The 19,458-nt window shown below is 40.3% G+C and overlaps 1 protein-coding gene across 3 annotated transcripts in view; it reads right to left on the bottom strand.

Annotated features, from left to right (window-relative positions):
* AFG2A (AFG2 AAA ATPase homolog A) overlaps positions 1 to 19,458 on the bottom strand; it is a 328,486-nt gene that overhangs the window by 292,727 nt on the left and 16,301 nt on the right. For all 3 annotated transcript variants that reach the window (XR_014711280.1, XM_084625932.1, XM_084625931.1), the window contains exons 7-9: positions 19,166 to 19,222; positions 17,859 to 17,982; positions 12,556 to 12,811 (exon numbers count right to left, since the gene is read on the bottom strand). Coding sequence is in view for 2 of the 3 variants with exons in the window: in XM_084625932.1 (XP_084482058.1) it covers positions 12,556 to 12,811; positions 17,859 to 17,982; positions 19,166 to 19,222 (437 nt within the window). In the remaining variant the exon portion in view is untranslated. The remainder of the gene's footprint in view (positions 1 to 12,555; positions 12,812 to 17,858; positions 17,983 to 19,165; positions 19,223 to 19,458) is intronic.

Raw genomic sequence — 19,458 nt, 5'->3', positions numbered from 1 at the left:
CTGATCCAAAATCCATTTAAGTCAATTGACAGGCTACCATTGACTTCAATAGGCTTTGGATCAGGCAGACGGTTTCTATATCTGCATATGTTCTTTGATCACTGAGGGACCGTGTAGCATATCTTGTGGCAAATGCAAGGAAACCCTGAGACTAAACTCCCAGGGTCTTTTCCTAGCTCTTCCAATGTGTGAACGAAGCAAATTACAAACTCCATGACTTATTTTCCTTGTACATAAAATGATAATGTTTGCCTACCTGAAAGGGGTACTGTGATGCTTAATCAGAGTTTGTAGAGGAGTTTGTGATAATTGGAAGAAAATATGAACTATATTTTTGTGCATATACATTTTATTTTTTGCTCATATAAATATGAGTAGGCAAGCATGAGAAATTGACCAAGACAAAGACATGCATAGGGCTTAAATAAATTACTCAGCATTCAACCCACAACTATACACAACACAGAAATTTAGAATTCCAATGTGCAACTACTTGAAAATTAGTTTCGGATACAAAAGTTTTAAGTTAAGTGATTATTAGAAAAGTTTTACAAAAATAGTCAGTTCCAGTAGCCCTGGCTGGAATAAGCACTGTACCATCCACAGAACAGAATTCACTGTATTGCACGTAACTAGAACCAGACACTGAAATAAAAAAAAAAAATCAAAACCTTACAAAAATATACATTATAATACATTTGGGCTTTTATGCCCTCTCCACTCTAAACAAGTATACCAATCAAAACTCCATTTACTGTCTTAAAGAATACGGATTTTGTCTAAAGCAGAGTATTTGTTATCCTGAAATCTGCCACTACATACAGTGGGCCAGGTTCTGATACTGTTAGCCATGTTGGTTGCCATCTTATTCCATAAATGGTCCCATTAAAGTCAATGGAGCCACTTTATCACAGAAGAGCCTTACTTTATCTGTTGTGCTAGGCTCTGCACATATACAGAACAAAAAAGAAGGTCCCTGACCCAAGAGCTTACAATCTACTTAAGGTAGTATTCATCAGGCATGAAGGTGTCAGAATCTGGCCCATAACAAATAAAGTGTGTGTGAGGGGGTGGTTAAATAGGAAGTCTTGGAAAAACTAAAAACAGTTTCAACTAATTAGTAATTCTGAAAGTAATTCTGCCTGTTCCTCTGTTAGACAAAGACAGACAGACAGACAAGTAATTCCACAGACAAATGTAAGGTCAACACATTCCATCCAGTCTTAAATATGCTCCCTCTAGCCAAACTTTAATATGCAGATGTAACCATTTCTGCATAGAAGCAATCACTCTGAATTAGCATTCTTAAAAACAATCCAAAAACATATGTTACAGCCTGAGCCAACAAAAAGCCATTCTGCTTAGTTTGTGTGTGCGCGCGTGCAAAGCAAGCATGCATTTGTACACAACCTGTTAGGAGAGCAAATTATGTTTGCTTCACTTTAAAAAATAAAGATCTGGGGCTCGTGATTTTATTTGGAAATTACATGACATTAGAGTGATTTAAAACACTCATGAGCCCTGAAGAAGGTACCAAGATTCACTTGATACCATTACCCAGTAAATTAATGAGTGTATAAAGTATTATGTAAGCAGAAGTCATCCTCCTTTCAATATAACATTACTATCTACCCTGCAGAAATGTACATTCAAATAAAGGGGTTGGAAGTGGGGTGGTGGGGAAGGGAAAGGAGAGTAAAAGATCGGAGAGAGAGAATTTTTGGGCCTCAGTTATTACAATCCAATAATAAATTTGTAGTTTTACCTCTACATCACATCTGGATTACATCACTTAAAAGTTTCAGAATTCTATGTTCTGTCATTTCTGAATAAATGTGTCTTCCACTTTTTCATACAGATTCAGTTTTGTTTTTGATGTCCTAACTCCATATAACCCCAGAAGAAGGTACAGGACCCTATAAAGATAAATAGGTTTGCAACATTTCCACCTCCCCACATGACCATCTCTGGATGTACACGTGGCTGCACTACTCAGTAATAACTTATTTGCAGCTGCCCAATGTTATCTTCTGCAGTGTTAAAACAAAATCTTCAGGCAGAAAGAATACGCTCCTTCCATTTTTATAAGTGATCAAAACAGCCAGTGTGGCAACTGGCGATGTCTCTCTAAAATCCAACTTTGCAATCTATTTAAAAAAAAACAACAACACTCCATCACCCTGGTAATTTATTCACATTAACAAAATTAAGCTTTCAAGTGCACACCACTCATATACATACTACATTTATTTAACAATGTAAACCAGGCAAAATATTTGCAATAACTAACATTTATATTAGTGATGGGCCCAAAACAGAACACCAGGCCCAACACCCCCAGGGAAGTTCAGATTTCATAGAATCATAGAATCTCAGGGTTGGAAGGGACCCCTGAAGGTCATCTAGTCCAACCCCCTGCTCGAAGCAGGACCAATTCCCAGTTAAATCATCCCAGCCAGGGCTTTGTCAAGCCTGACCTTAAAAACCTCTAAGGAAGGAGATTCTACCACCTCCCTAGGTAATGCATTCCACTGTTTCACCACCCTCTTAGTGAAAAAGTTTTTCCTAATATCCAATCTAAACCTCCCCCACTGCAACTTGAGACCATTACTCCTCGTTCTGTCATCTGCTACCATTGAGAACAGTCTAGAGCCATCCTCTTTGGAACCCCCTTTCAGGTAGTTGAAAGCAGCTGTCAAATCCCCCCTCTTTCTTCTCTTCTGCAGGCTAAACAATCCCAGCTCCCTCAGCCTCTCCTCATAACTCATGTGTTCCAGACCCCTAATCATTTTTGTTGCCCTTCGCTGGACTCTCTCCAATTTATCCACATCCTTCTTGTAGTGTGGGGCCCAAAACTGGACACAGTACTCCAGATGAGGCCTCACCAATGTCGAATAGAGGGGAACGATCACGTCCCTCGATCTGCTCGCTATGCCCCTACTTATACATCCCAAAATGCCATTGGCCTTCTTGGCAACAAGGGCACACTGCTGACTCATATCCAGCTTCTCGTCTACTGTCACCCCTAGGTCCTTTTCCGCAGAACTGCTGCCTAGCCATTCGGTCCTTAGTCTGTAGCGGTGCATTGGATTCTTCCATCCTAAGTGCAGGACCCTGCACTTATCCTTATTGAACCTCATCAGATTTCTTTTGGCCCAATCCTCCAATTTGTCTAGGTCCTTCTGTATCCTATCCCTCCCCTCCAGCGTATCTACCACTCCTCCCAGTTTAGTATCATCCGCAAATTTGCTGAGAGTGCAATCCACACCATCCTCCAGATCATTTATGAAGATATTGAACAAAACCGGCCCCAGGACCGACCCTTGGGGCACTCCACTTGATACCGGCTGCCAACTAGACATGGAGCCATTGATCACTATCTTTGTATCTGAACTTCATGGCTCAGGCCATCTCTCATTCACATCATTATTTGGACTGTAGAATCTTTATTACAGATTACAAAGAAGAGAAAAGAAGAAAAAAATACAGCTCAGCTTTCAGATCTCATACTTTGAGTTTGCCAGGCTAAAAACTGAGGGAGACAGGAGCATATTTTTACTTGGACATTTGACCTGGATTCTCTAAGAGAAAATAAAGGCGGAACCACACTGCCATTTTTACCATAACTTCTCCAAGCAGAGCACCAGATGGCACTGATGTGCTCCAAAAGGGACTCCAATACAGTCCGACACCACCTGTAAAATGGTTGGTGCAACACCTAGCCGCAAGATTGCAGAGCTAAAGTGGAAGCAAAGGAGTAGCTCCTCAGACTCAAGCTGCTCAAGAGCGGGTCTAATCAACATGGTGTTGAAAACAGAGTTGGTACCCAATGATTTGTCTACATGAGGGCACCAGGTGTGGCTAACACCAGTGGAGTTGACCTTGCATTGACAACAGTAGGAAATTAAAAAAAAAAAAATACAATAAATAGGGCTTGCGTGTGAAGAAGGCTTGGTTCAAGGAGGATGTTCACTGGGAAGCCTCATGGAGGTCATGGTGGCAGTACTGTAGTATGACAAATCTGGGGATTGTCCCTGTAGTGCATATAGGGAGGCTCACTCAGCCTGCTGTCAATTTCATCAGCTCAACAGGCCAGCAGCTCCTTCAGACAGACAGCCTGATCAAGTTACAAAAGCCAAGAAAAAACAAAGATCCTGTAAACAGGGATATTCCTTGGTCTCAGAGGCATAGGATTTTTCTATTTATTTGTAAAAACTGAAATTGTATTGTTTGTTCACCCTAACGTAGAGAGGATATGAGCATGACAGACAAGAGCCGGGTTCTTTCGGCGGGGATGAAGGAAGGTAGATGGGACACAAGTCAGAGTTTGGGCTAGCAGACGGTGATGCAAGGAGTTAACAGCTAAAAGTTTCATGAGCCTGGCAAACCATGCTAAAGACAGACCCCTCAAATAATGCAACTTGCATGCTCATTTTGCGATTGTAAATTAAATACTAGAGATTCTGCATTAAGTGAATTGTTCACTGAAATTTAAAGAATAGATGAGAGAACTGAGCACTATGGTTCCTAAACTAAATTATTCTGAAAACTATGTTTTATTTAAAAGATGAAAGGCTGCCTCCTCAGCTGCTTGGAAACTCAACTGGCTTCAGTAGAGCTATGTGAGTTACATCACTGAGAATCTTATTTCTACAACGTTTCAGGAAATAGCAGCCAAGCTCAATTTAAGTGAGCCAATACAACCCCCAACTTCACAAAGCGAAGTGACACTTGTCTGTGCTGTGCAGTTACATTAAAGAAACTGCCAAACTTGTAAATCTTTCAGATGTAAAACAAAATTAGTGCTTCTACCTCAGAAAAGGCTCAGAGTTACAGTGGAAGTTACTGCAACCAATTAGATGTTATTGCAAGAAGCCCACTGTTTAAACAAGGGCATTTGTTCTTCCTTTCTTGATGATACTATCTAATCAGGGTCCAAGTGTTTTATATCAGCACACTGAAATTATGTGTAACGAACAAGGATGTTCAAGATAAATTCTAAAAATTACAAAGCAAATACTTCCTTTCACTGTAAACAATGTGACTGAATCCACTTCTTGAAGAAATCAAGCTATATTTATATTCACCCTGTTGAAATGCTACAGGCAACCATAGAAGGATAAGTTTATAATAAATTGCTATATTTGGAAACCTTTGTTGCTAAGCATCTTCTAACATTCAGCACAGTTTATATCATTCATGTCCCTGCTACATAATTAACATTTCATGTTTTCCAAAAAAGTGCAGTGCTTATCTTTGTTGTTAATTTAAACCATTATAAATTTTTTAGAGAATTAATAAAAGGCTGTGTGGCCAATTAATTAGAGTGGCAGCATGAGCCCAGGGGAATACAAACAGACACTATATGCAAGGATGTGTCACAACCTATCTTCTAAACAGCATGTCTGTTTGAGATGAAACACTTCAGAACACAGCTGTTCATGCTGAAAAGGTAGTCCACTAAGCAATTTAGGACACGAGAAACCTCCTCTAGCCCCCAAACCATGGCTTTGTTAACTGGGTTCAGAATTAGGCTCAGATCCTCCCAAGAGCTCTGAGCAGACAGACCCCTGAAACAACACAGAGCTCCCCACTGAAGTCCATGGGGATGTGCCATTTGAAGCTCCTTTCAAGCCTGAAGCCATAGGGCCTGATCCAATAACAATTAAAGTAAATGCAAGTCTTTCCAATATTAACTGTTTACTATAAATGAATCAGCCATTACAGGAGGGTGCAACACATACTTTGCCCATGGCTTACACAGCTAATTGCTAGACAGTATAGCAGTGGTTTTCAATTTGTGGACCCCTAAAAAATTTTGAATGGAGATGCAGACCCCTTTGGAAATATAGGCAAATATAGTGGTTGAAAAACACTGCCACAGAGGAACATTGTGAATGAGGAATCCTGGTTTCTCTTTCTGGCTCTTAACAGGTGTGCGGTGGGGTGCGGGGAGTGTCTAGTGATTACAGATAACACAACCAAGCACATAGATCCGACATATTTATTATGAAAGGCCCCTTGCCTGACCTAAGTGAATGAGACTTGCCATGTTATAAGACCCCATTCTAGTTCCAGCTTTGCCAAAAAGTTAGCTTATGCAACCTCTCAGGATAGCTACACTGTGCTGCACCGCAGACTACAGTGTGGTGTGAATTGCAGAGTGCGCCAAAATGTTGTACTCTAACTTCCCCATGTGGGCATTGCTGGCACAAACTAAAAAGGTAGCTAGTGCACATTAATATAGTCCTGTTTGAAAGAAGACTATGTTAACGCAAACCATATATCTTTTAGTTCGCGCCATCAACATCCGCATGAGGCAGCTAAAGAGCAAAATTTTGGTGTACTCTGCGATTCAAATCCCCATAGTCCACACAGCGGCACAGTGTAGACAAGCCCTTAGTTACCTTATTTGTAAAATGGATCAATAATACTTGCCTGCCTCCTCCTAACATGGGCCTTGCTCAGCAATCAGGGCTGAAAAGCGCAGAGTTACTCAACAACAGGTTAGTAGTGTTGCCACCTCACACGATTTTATTGTGAGCCTCACGGTATTTGGTGTTTTTCCCTATAACATGGAGCAGGGATGAATACAAGTCAATTTTTGTGAAAAACAAAAACAAAATCAGTTTTTAATTTAAATGGGATTTTTTAAAATTTTGTTAATAAGACTTTTTCTTTTTAAAAATAAACCTGAAAAATTAAGAAAAAAAATCAGATTTTAATCCAAAATATGTTAAGGCCTAAACTTATCTCTTTAAACATTTAAATAAAAAATAAATATGCTGAATCCATGAGCTTCTCTCAAAAACTGATTTAAAGGCTGCTTTTAGAAAGAATCAGAGGAAAAATATCTAACTTTTGAGGTCACACTTTATAAATATGGCACAACAGGTCATGTACTGCATTAAGGGCTTGTTTTGTTTAATACAAATAAATGTTATATGTTGTTGTGTGTGTTTAATTAAATTCCAGGCACCATCCTAACGCAGATTGACACAAATCATGAGCAAAAAGTTAATTATCTAGTAAATAAGCTATATATCATTCACCATTTCCTAATATATTAAAACATTTATAATAAGAAGAATCTGAAAATATTAAAATCACTTAAATACATGTAGTTCTAGTGTACCCTCCTCAACAGCAAAAAGATGTATCTAATTTAGTGTAAAGGCGCCATTTAGTTATAAATCAACGTGTTTTAATGGTTCTCTTAACCAATGAGAATGCTCCTTTCTTTAGAAAAATTATTTAAATAAACTTTTCCATGTGTATTTCAGTTATCAGTTTTGGTTGAGTCTTTCAACTTGGAGATTTGAATCATGATATAAATCACCTTGATTTAAAATCAATCCACTTTGGAGATTAGTGATAACCTCAGGCTTCATTTTCAAAAACGAAAGTACGTTTCTAGCCCTCTTGGATGCAAAGCTTGAAAATGTGTCCCCCATGTATCTGAAAGGGTCAAAAATCAGAAGAGCAAATAAAAAGAACCCAAAATATATTATGTTTAAATATCTCATAATTCAAGTGAATTGAAGTAAACTGAATTAAGGCCACTTTAATTTTAAATGACAGTGTCCACAGAGAAGTTTAATGCATTTTAACTAGTCCACTTTTCATGCACACTTTTAGTTAATTTGGATTAATTTTCCTGAGTGCCTCCATATAAACAAGCCATTAGAAAAACCTGGCATACAATGAAATGTCATAGGCAACCTTAACTATACGTGCAGTTGAACAGCTTGGCCTACAATAGCACTGGGTTACCATATCATACACAGATTACCTTCTGCTAATGAAAGTAGCATACATATAAAATTATGTAAGTTTTCAATATAATTGTTAAGAATGAAGAATTCTCGAGAAACAGCTTAAACTTGTTGTAAGCACATTAATATATTTAGATGTAAGATTTTCAGGGCAGGAACTGTCTTTCCATCGTAAATGTATGTGTAAAGTGCCTAGAACACTGGGACGCTGATTCTCTACGGGAGCCTCTAGGTAATATCTCAATACAAATAAATACTACTACCACGATATACCATAAATTGAATTTATATTTTTTGTGGTCAGAATTAAGGTAGTCATGTGAATTCCCATTTTTTATTTGTACTCATATGCAAGGGTATTGACTGAAAGTAGCAGTTATTTCTAAAATTGTGAAAGAACCTTAACTGAGGATTCTCTGATTTTTAACTGTTTGGATTATTTAGGAATGTATTAAGCAATTTTAACTACATGTTTATGCAGCTTTTTGTGCTGTAATATACACAAAATATTGAGTTCAATTTTGAGCACCACATTACCAAAAAGGTTTTTGACAAATTGGAGGGAGTTCAGAGAACAACAACAAAAGTTATCAGGAGGCTGGAAGGACTTATTTATGAGAAAAGATTAAAATGAGCTAAATATTTATAGTTTGGTTAAGTAATGAATGAGGTGATGGGGGTGATATGATAACAGCCTACAAACATCTGAAGTGTGTAAACACCAAGGAAGGAGAGTTAATGTGTTATACAGGGACATAACAAGAAATAATGGGATAACACTAACCTATAAAAACTTAGGCTGAATAGCAGGAAACACTCCTGGACAGTGAGATGTGCTAGGCTGTGGAATAGTTTCCTAAGGGAAGTGGGGAAAGCCCATTGCTTGGGACTTCAAAATAAGGCAAAAGAAAACATTACAAAATGTACCAGAAGAAGTCTTCACAGGTAACAGAGTGGGCTATATACTATGTAGGCATATCTTTTCCATCTCTCACTTTTATGTATGTGTGATGAATATGCCATATATTTTACAAGCTGCAGAAAGACACCTAATGACTTTTCTTTGCAAAGTAGACATTCAAAAATCAAAAAATTAATCATCAGGAAAAACAGACATTGCTGTTCTATATATACATAAGGTATTTAAATTCCTTTCCTGTAAGTCTCTAAGCCAAAAAGTCATTCCTTTTTTTTTTTTAAATTCTTTGAGGAGGAAAAATACAAACTAGCCTGCACACAGCTTCAAAGGCAGGACTGCATCTTCCTCCAGCAGAGGTCACTCCAGGATAACAATTTACAAATATTATTATAACAGAAATTCAACGTTTATTTTTACAAAAAAAATTGGTAAATTGTTTCTATTTGTTCTGTAATCCTGAGAATCATATTCTAACAACATAAGCGAGACACAGAAAACAGTGCACCATGTGAAACTTACTGTTACTGGGAGTCCGGACATTTGGGTTCTATTCCAGAAATCTACCACTAACTTGCTGTGGAACCTTGGGCAAGTCACTGCACCCCAGTTTCTCCTCCTATCCTTTGTCTATCTTATCTACTTAAACCATAAGTTCTTCAGGCCAGGAATGGTCTCTCACTGTATGTTTGTACAGGGTCTAGCACAGTTGGGCCCCCAGTCTTGCTTGTATTATAGTAGTAATACAAACCACAACAAAAGCATAGAGGTCTGCATAACTAAGATACCTGACATTTTAAAGAGGCATTAAATAAGTGCCCAAGGTCACAGAGAAAAGTTGAATGTGCACAAGTAGAGACTGGGTTGAAACACCTTGGAAATGTGGACCTCAATGTCCACCGGGGGGGGAGGGGGGGTGGAAATGGGGAAGGGGGTCTCAGACTGAGATTTTTCAAATCAGAACAGGGGGGGAAAAGGTGGGGTTTTTTGTGTGTTTTAACAAGAAAGAATGATTAAGTTGCAAGCTAGCAAAGTGTGGTTACAGCCTGCAAAGTGACTCTGTTAAAATGACACCAAAGGTCCATATTTATCTTCTTCATTTAATCTGTACACAAATCAACGGATAAATATTTGACAGACAGCCCTGTAAACTCTGATTATCAAGTATAGATTCACAGATATTTAGGTCAGAAGGGACCACTATGATCATCTAGTCTGACTTCCTGCACAGCGCAGGCCATAGAATTTTACCCACCCACTCCTGCAAAAACCCTCACACCTATATCTGTGCTATTGAAGTCCTCAAATCGTAGTTTAAAGACTTCAAGGAGCAGAGAATCCTCCAGCAAGTGACCCTCTGTAGCATGGGGCACGGAAGGCGAAAAACCTCCAGGGCCTCTTCCAATCTGCCCTAGAGGAAAATTCCTTCCCGACCCCAAATATGGCGATCAGCTAAACCCTGAGCATATGGGCAAGATTCACCAGCCAGACACTACAGAGAATTCTTTCCTGGGTAACTCGGATCACACCCCATCTAATATTCCATCACAGGCCATTGGGCCTATTTACCATGAATATTTAATTACCAAAACCATCTTATCCCATCATACCATCTCCTCCATAAACTTATCGAGTTTAATCTTAAAGCCAGATAGATCTTTTGCCCCCCCCTGCTTCCCTTGGAAGGCTATTCCAAAACTTCACTCCTCTGATGGTTAGAAACCTTCGTCTAATTTCTAGTCTAAATTTCCTGGTGGCCAGTTTATATCCATTTGTTCTTGTGTCCAACATTGGTACTGAGCTTAAATAGTTCCTCTCCCTCTCCGGTATTTATCCCTCTGATATATTTATAGAGAGCAATCATATTTCCCCTCAATCTTCTTTTAGTTAGGCTAAAAAGGCCAAGCTCCTTGAGTCTCCTTTCATAAGACAAGTCTTCCATTCCTCGGATCATCCTAGTAGCCCTTCTCTGTACCTCTTCCAGTCTGAATTCATCCCTCAGAAACATGGGAGACCAGAACTGCACACAGTATTCCATGTGAGGTCTCACTAGTGCCTTGTATAACGGTACTAAAACCTCCTTATCCCTACTGGAAATACCTCTCCTGATGCATCCCAAGACCGCATTAGCTTTTTTCACGGCCATATCACATTGGCAGCTCATAGTCATCCTGTGGTCAACCAATACTCCAAGGTCCTTTTCCTCCTCCGTTACTTCTAATTGATGCGTCCCTAGCTTATAACTAAAATTCTTGTTATTAATCCCTAAATGCATGACCTTACACTTCTCGCTATTAAATTTCATCCTATTACTATTACTCCAGTTTACAAGGTCATCCAGATCTTCCTGTAGGATATCCCTGTCCTTCTCTAAATTGGTAATACCTCCCAGCTTTGTATCATCCGTAAACTTTATTAGCTCACTCCCACTTTTTGTGCTGAGGTCAGTAATAAACAGATGAAATAAGATTGGTCCCAAAACCGATCTTTGAGGAACTCCAGTGGTAACCTCCCTCCAGCCTGACAGTTCACCTTTCAGTGGGACCTGTTGTAGTCTCCCCTTTAACCAATTCCTTATCCACCTTTCTATTTTCCTATTGATCCCCATCTTATCCAATTTAACTAATAATTCCCCATGTGGAACCATATCAGATGCCTTACTGAAATCTAGGTAAACTAGATCCACTGCGTTTCCTTTGTCTAAAAAATCTGTTACTTTCTCAAAGAAGGAGATCAGGTTGGTTTGGCACGATCTACCTTTTGTAAAACTATGTTGTATTTTGTCCCAATTACCATTGACTTCAATGTCCTTAACTACCTACTCCTTCAAAATTTTTTCCAAGATCTTGCATACTACAGATGTCAAACTAACAGGCCTATAATTACCCAGATCACTTTTTTTCCCCTTTCTTAAAAATAGGAACTATGTTAGCAATTCTCCAATCATACAGTACAACCCCTGAGTTTACAGATTCATTAAAAATTATTGCTAATGGGCTTGCAATTTCATGTGCCAATTCCTTTAATATTCTTGGATGAAGATTATCTGGGCCCCCCAATTTAATCCCATTAAACTGTTCGAGTTTCGCTTCTACCTCAATATGGTAATGTCTACCTCCATATCCTCATTCCCATTTGTCATGCTACCATTATCCCTAAGATCCTCTTTAGTCTTATTAAAGACTGAGGCAAAGTATAAATCTTTCCGGTTCATGCATCATCCCCCATAATAACAATTCTGCACTCTTAACAGACAATTTCATTCACGATGCATGGGTCAGAATAGAATCCAACATAAGAATGGCCCTACAAGAGAGAGACTTTTTATATAATAAGCTAAAGATGACATGGAGATTCCCATAGTCATCTTTTTTTAAAAATTATTTAAAAAAATATTTTAAGTGCCTGTTACAGATCTGGTAGCTTGAAGGTATTCTATTTGTCCATAGTACAATATGGCTAGGGAAGGAGCAGACCAATATTCCTCGTACTGCTCTCCTTTAATGGAGAGAGAATATTTCAGTCTTCAGTCCTTGACCAGACAACAGAAGTGCCAGTGGTGAAAAAGGGGCTGAGAACAACCACATGGTCTCAAACAGCCTGGGCTAGAGTCAAACTGTTGGCAGGAAAGCAAAAGGCTCCAGATCCCATTACCAACCCGCTTAAGTTTCCCAGTTTCCCAATAATCTGTTAACTTTCTAAAGCCCTTTGTGGATTTTGTTACAAAACTTTACAAAAATATGAAAACAGAGAAAAGATTTCATTGTTTTAAGTCATTCTGTGGGATGTACTGTGCGTACCATTTGCAGACAGGTGAATTTTTAGAGTAAGTGAACTCACAGTGGGACTAGTAGTATACCTTACCTGCTTCTTTGCACAAGGCTGCCAAGTCTGCTCCCACATAGCCATGTGCACTATCAGCCAGCTGCACCAACTCTGTTGTTGTCAACAGATGAGGAACCTTATTAAGAAGTTTCCTGAGGATGTCTAATCGGTCCTGGGCATTGGGGACCCCGATTTCTATCTCTTTATCAAAACGTCCAGGTCTACGTAGTGCTGTATCAAGTGCATGCAGACGGTTTGTAGCACCCAGTACCAAAAGTTGCCCTGCACTGTCTTCCTAATGAGACAAACAGAAAAACAAGTTAGATTTTAAAATGGTGTTAAAGACCTCACAATTTACACATATTTCAACAGTAATGACAACCTCCACTGTCTACTTTTCACAAGAATTATGCATTTGTTTAGGTAGCAAAACTAAAGCCTACTCCTAACCCCAAAAGATTAAGTAGTAAGAATTCATGCCTGGCACTTTCCAACTCATCAGATGAGGAAACATCACGTGCTGGAACTTTTGGGACAGGAACTGAGCCCCTGGTATCAAGTTGGGGAGGATAGCAATGTTCTCTGAGCAAAAGAATTTCAGTTCCATAGGAAATTTCTATATTTCAACATTTGTTTTTGTCCGAAATTGGGAGAAAAAGTTGAAATACCTTAATTTTTTGCAGGATACAGAATTCTGAAAATTTTCATTTCAGAAATGAATAAACACTTTATTTTGGTTTGCTGAACTAACATGAAACATTTTTTTTTGAGTAAGCTCAACATTAAACTGCATTCTCCCATTGTAGCACATTGCCTCACGGCAACTGCAGTTCAGGAGCCTGATGCCTCCATCCTCCTCATGGGCCAGGCTCCCTGGCCAGATTACATCTTCCATGAGGCACCTCCAGACATGTAACTACCATGAGGCACCATGCTGATGAGTCCCAGGAAAGACAGTGTTGCACATTGAGCAATATAATCGTATTGGAGAACATGGGAATATGAACTATAATCCCCATGGGGCAATTCACTAGAATAAGGGAATGAAATTTAAAATTGACCTGACGCCAAAAAATTGTTTCAGGTCAGTTCAACAGATGAAAATGTCCCAAAATTTAAAGAGAAATTTTGATTTTCCCTACAGAAATACTGAAAAATTACGGCCAAATAAATACATTTCCCACAAAAATTTCGAATTTTGCAGAAAACTGAATTTTCCTTTCGAAAATCATTGCAACAGAAAAATCCTGACCAGCTGTAGTTCCCATTAAACAGACAACACATGATAGACTACAATGGGTTCCAGTAATCCTCTAGATCAGGGGTGGGCAAACTTTTTGGCCTGAGGGCCACATCGGGGTTGTGAAATGGTATGGAGGGCTGGGCAAGGAGGGCTGTGCCTCCGCAAACAGCCTGGCCCCAGCCCCCTGTCCACCCCAACTGCCCCCTTCATGCTCTCTGTTCCCTGATTGCCCCGACCCCTATTGACACTCCTGTCCCCTGACAGGCCCCCCAGAACCCTGACCAATCCCCCCCACACTTTTTGTCCCCTGACTGCCCCCTCCCCCTAACTGCCCCCCCCAGGACCCCACCCCCTACCTGCTCCCTGTCCTCCCCTTCCCGGGACCCCCTGAATCCCCAGGCGGGGGCCTCTGCAAACAGCCTGGCGCCTGCCCCCTATCCGCCCCCTCCCACTTGCCGCCCCCTGACTGCCCCCCTCAGAACCACCGACCCATCCAACTCCCCCTGCTCCCTGTCCCCTGCCCCCTATCCACACCCATGCCCCCTGACAGGCCCCCCCCAGACTCTTGACCCATCAACCCCACCACCACTTCTTGTCCCCTGACCGCCCCCTCCCGGGACCCCCGTCCCTAAACTGCCCCCCCCCAGGACCCCACCCCCTATCCAACTCCCCGCTCCCTGTCCCCCCACCCCATCCGACCGCCCCCTGTCCCCTGACTGCCCCCCGGGACCTCTTGCCTCCCCCTCCCACAAACCATGCTGTTCAGAGCAGCAGGACAGACTTATTAGAAAGCTTGGGAGGTGGGTGAGCGCAAGCCACACTGCCCGCGCAGTGCCATACCTACAAGGGAGGAGGGACAGCGGGGGAGGGGCTGGGGGCTAGCCTCCCAGGCTGGGAGCTCAGGGGCCGGGCAGGATGGTCCTGGAGCCTGGATGTGGCCCGTGGGCCATACTTTGCCCACCTCTGCTCTACACTGTCATGTTTATCTCCTCTAACCTCAACTCAGAGGTGACATCTATAACCTTCTTTATCTCCTCCTTTGGCTACGCCTACTATAGCTCCCAGATGGATTAATCTCCTTAATGAAGGGGGAAGGAGCTCTTTTTCTAATCCCAGGAAGTAAAATTTCTACAAAATCTTGGATGCTGCTCTCTGGGTCAGGTTTAACGTTCTGGCCCAAATGAGCCAGGCGTTATGACAGTCCTTGCCACCTCAAATCACCCAAGATGATGGCTATTACTTTGATGAATATAATCAAGCAGACAATCAAAGAGAAGGAAGCAATACAGAAATTAAAACTGTCCCTAGCAAACAGAAGAAACCGCTAGTTGGACTAACCCATAAAGAGTATGCAAATATACATCTTTCAAGTCAGTCAGTTGTGACAGGGCCAGATGGCTACAGGAGAGTAACAGAAGGCAGATATATTAGCCCCAGGTTAAGTAAGTCCCTTTTCCCTGGATAAGATAACAGAGAAGGTTCCAGAACAATCAGGAACCTTCTGGAGACAATTAAGACAGACAGGCTGACTGGAACACCTGCAGCCAATCAAGAAGCTGCTAGAATCAATTAAGACAGGCTAATCAGGGCACCCGGGTTTAAAAAGGAGCTCACTTCAGTTTGTGGTGTGCGTGTAAGGAGCTGAGAGTGAGAATGTGTACTGTTGGAAGTCTGAGGAGTACAAGCATTATCAGACACCAGGAGGAAGGTCCTATAGTGAGGATAAAAAAGGTGCTGGGAGGAGGCCATGGGGAAGTAGCCCAGGGAGTTGTAGCTGTCAAACAGCTGTTCCAGGAGGCACTCTAGACAGCTGCATTCCACAGGACCCTGGGCTGGAACCCAGAGTAGAGGGCGGGCCCGGGTTCCCCACAAACCTCCCAACTCCTGGTCAGACAAAGGAGAAGTTGACTTGGACTGTGGGTTCACGAAAACAGCCAAACTGAGGGCTGCCGTGAAGCTCCAAGGCGAGCAAATCCACCAATAAGTGCAAGACCCACCCAGGTAGAGGAGGAACTTTGTCACACAATGTAAAGTAGCAAACAGAGTTTCCAAAGAGAATTTATAATTTATGAACTGGTTCACTTATTAAAATCCAGAAGCACCTCCACCCCCTCAAGTATTTTTATTCTTATATGTTTATTATGAGAGTATTTTTCTCTGGAAATATGAGAAAAGCTAAAGCACTAAAAGCTAAAAAAATTTAAGAGTCTGAAACTTAAAGTATTTCAAGAAGGTAACAATATTACATTAACAATAATAATATTTTCCTCTTTTTTAAGTGATCAAAAAATTTCTAAGGTGACCCTTTTTTGGAGGGGGAGTAGGGCAGTGATGGGGAGAGCAGGAGCAGAAATTCATGAACGAAGTAATCAAGACAAAAGAGAAAAAAGACTCATTTCTTTACAAGGTATTCCATGCCCATTATGCAGAGAGAGAGAGACACAGACAGACAGTCTTCCTCCAGCAGGATACTACTCCTTAGGATAACCAGAACACACTGATCTATTTTGGAACAGGGACAAAAAGGCGGAGATTTGATTTCTGGCTTATAAAAGAAAAGGCTACCCTCTCCAAAAACGTGGGGCTCACTCTGTATTTAACTACATATTTCCAGACAATGAAAATGGTCTTCCTCTTGGAAAAGGATCTGATTTAATGGTATGTGTCAGAACATTTGTTCTAGAGTGATGACTGGGAAGGTCTTTAAATCATGATTTGAGTAATTCAGTAACTCAGCCAGAGATTATGGGGTCTATTACAAGAGTGGGTGGGCAAGTTCTGTGGCCGGCAACGTGCAGGAGGTCAGACTACATGATCATGATGGTCCCTTCTGACCTTAACGTCTACAAGTCTATGATACAGGGGGCACCACTATGCAGTAGCAGGTTATTGGACTAGAAATCATAAAACCTATGTTTTAGCCACACTCCCATTATCCTGCCGAGTGGCCTTACTCAACTCTCTCCACCTTTCCATTCTTCAGTTTCCCATCTGAAAAGGGGGGGGTGAGGACTTCTACTGTCTTCTGTAAAGTGTTTTCGATTCTATCGATGAAGAGCTCTATATAAGAGCTAAGTAGTGCTATTATTTGTTAAGAGACAGATTTGAAAGTGTGGTGTTCAGAGTGTCCCCAGAGAGACTCTATCCTGACAAAGAAGATCCATCACTCTTCGCTAATAGGAAATATCCCCTCCCTATAGCCATATATAGAAGGCTATTTGAGCTGCCAAAACTTTATGCAGGAGATTAAGGGAAACTTGCAGTTAACATCCACAAGTTTTTTATACACACTGCTTCTAACTCTGTGCAGAAAGACGCAGACCTCCCACTCCTACCATCCTGTTGATGATTAGACAGTGGCACACCAGGAAAGACGCAGACCTCCCACTCCTACCATCCTGTTGATGATTAGACAGTGGCACACCAGGAATTAATAGATTATATAGGCCCAACCCGAAGTTTACTCGAGTCAATGGCAAGGCTCCTTTGACTTCAATGATCTTTGAATAAGGCCCTAGAAAAATTTAGTGTGGGAACTGAAAGGGTATCTTAATGTGGATTTCGGATCCCTCAGCAATCCAGGCCAGACCAAAAACAAAACACCACCACTACCAACAGTATTTTCATTTAATTGCAAAATAATCTGGTATCTGTTTTGACTTGCTAAAAAGATGCCTCTGAAGTCTTCCACTTCTCTGATTTTTGGAGATAAATGTGAGATGGGGAAGGACAAAAAGCAAATGGAAGAAGCTATATAGTCTTTTCTTTTGCAGTTCAAAAATGCCTCTGAATGTCAAAATACACACACATAAATTAAATCTCATTTTATATATATATGAAGTGTCACAACAATATGGTGCTGTACTCTGTTAAAATAAATGTAATTTACTGAAGGAAATCACTTATTAGTATTAACCCTGTCTATAGTTAGTAAGGGACACACGTCTTCTCTTCCTTTAAATCCAATAAGGATATTAGATTGCAGTCTAAAAGTGTCTTCTGATTCATCTTATGCTGGCCTGACTGTGCTACAAAACCTAATGCAGTTTATTCAATTCTTCCCCTTAATACACTAATTGTACCAATATACTTTACTTACTGAGCCAATGCCATCCATCAATGTTAGTAATGAAGCTACAACTCTTTTTTCTACTTCATTCTGAGCCCCTTCTCTCTTCGGACAGAGTGCATCCAGCTCATCAATAAATATAATTGATGGACGACTGAAAGAAAAATAAATAAAAGCAACTTATCTGCTAATTGTGCACAGTAGCATTTAAAACATTTAGGCTTTGATTTTCAAAACTAATGGATATGGACACCCAATTCCATTAAAATTAAGGGGCATCCAAATCTCTTAGGTGACTGAAACTTTCAGACCTGAAGTATGTTTCTGCTCCAATAAACGACTCTGTAAAATAATTGCATTGTGTGATTCCATGTTTATTGTGTCTCAGATTCTATACTGACCTTATTCTGTTTACAAGTAAAAAGATGGCTTTTCTAGGTGCTGTCCTTGCAAATTTAAACTGGGACCTAAAAGTCAAGCTGGGTTCTCTCTTGCTCCTGTCCTCAGTTGAATTTGGCCCTCCAAATTAATTTAGTTTACAATTCTATTGGTTAAACTTGAGTGAGAATATTTTAGTACTGAATCTGGCCCTATAGGTACAGTCACACATGGTTCAGATAGCCATTAAAAGCACTTGAGTACATACTACATGCTCACAGTAATCACAACTTTCATGTCCACGCCAACAGGTTTTTCAAAAAAAAAAAAAAAACCACAATATTAAAATTCTGTAAGATTTTAACAAGGTTTTTGTTTTTCCGCTCAATAATGTTAGTGACAACTTTCTACCATTCTGTTTCTATGATGAAACATGGGTAAAACAAAAGATGGGCTTCTCTGATTTAAGATGAGTATCTCTTTTGGCTCAGGTGGCAGAACATTTCCACCGGAAATTAGAAATCAGCCCAAACTAAATCTTTGCTTCTTAACACCCTTGGAACTAAAGTAAACGAACTCTGGATCTGGATCCAGTGTATCTGGCTTGGGTTCCTTTCTATTGCAAATGAGAGGTTTGAGTTCTAGCACCAACTAGGATGAGAATTTAATATTTTATTTAGGACACACGCTAATTGGTTTGGAATACTATGCAACCTCCTCCTTAAATGACATTGCACTTATTATAAGTGACCAAAAACACAAAATGTGTAGATTAGAACTTCATTACTCTCCTTTGTGCCAAGCTGTATATAAATAAAACTTATCTACATTTAAAATACCTCTGCAGGGAAAATATTACAATCCAGAGAACTTCATAAGCTTTTCTTTACACAATAATGTCAAAATTAGTATCACACATGAACATGTATGTAAATCAGAACGAACGAAAATGAATGTACCGTTGAGAGGCTTCAGCAAATATCTGTCGTAATCTTGATTCAGTCTCACCATAAAACCTGAAACAATCACAATATTTTAGAAGCAGAACTTTTATTGTTTTCCCAGTTGGGGCGGGACTCTATTCCTTGAGTTGCCACAAGATGGCGTTCAAACCTAAGGATAATAATTTAGGCATGGCCCAATATCTAAACAAATACTTTGCCTCAGTCTTTAATGAGGCTAATGAGGAGCTTAGGGATAATGGTAGCATGATAAATGGGAATGAGGATATGGAGGTAGATATTACCATATC

This window comes from Lepidochelys olivacea (genome assembly GCF_965140295.1).
Source record: "Lepidochelys olivacea isolate rLepOli2 genome assembly, chromosome: 4".
NCBI classification, from domain to species: Eukaryota; Metazoa; Chordata; order Testudines; family Cheloniidae; genus Lepidochelys; species Lepidochelys olivacea.
This window is presented reverse-complemented; position numbering and strand designations above follow the sequence as displayed.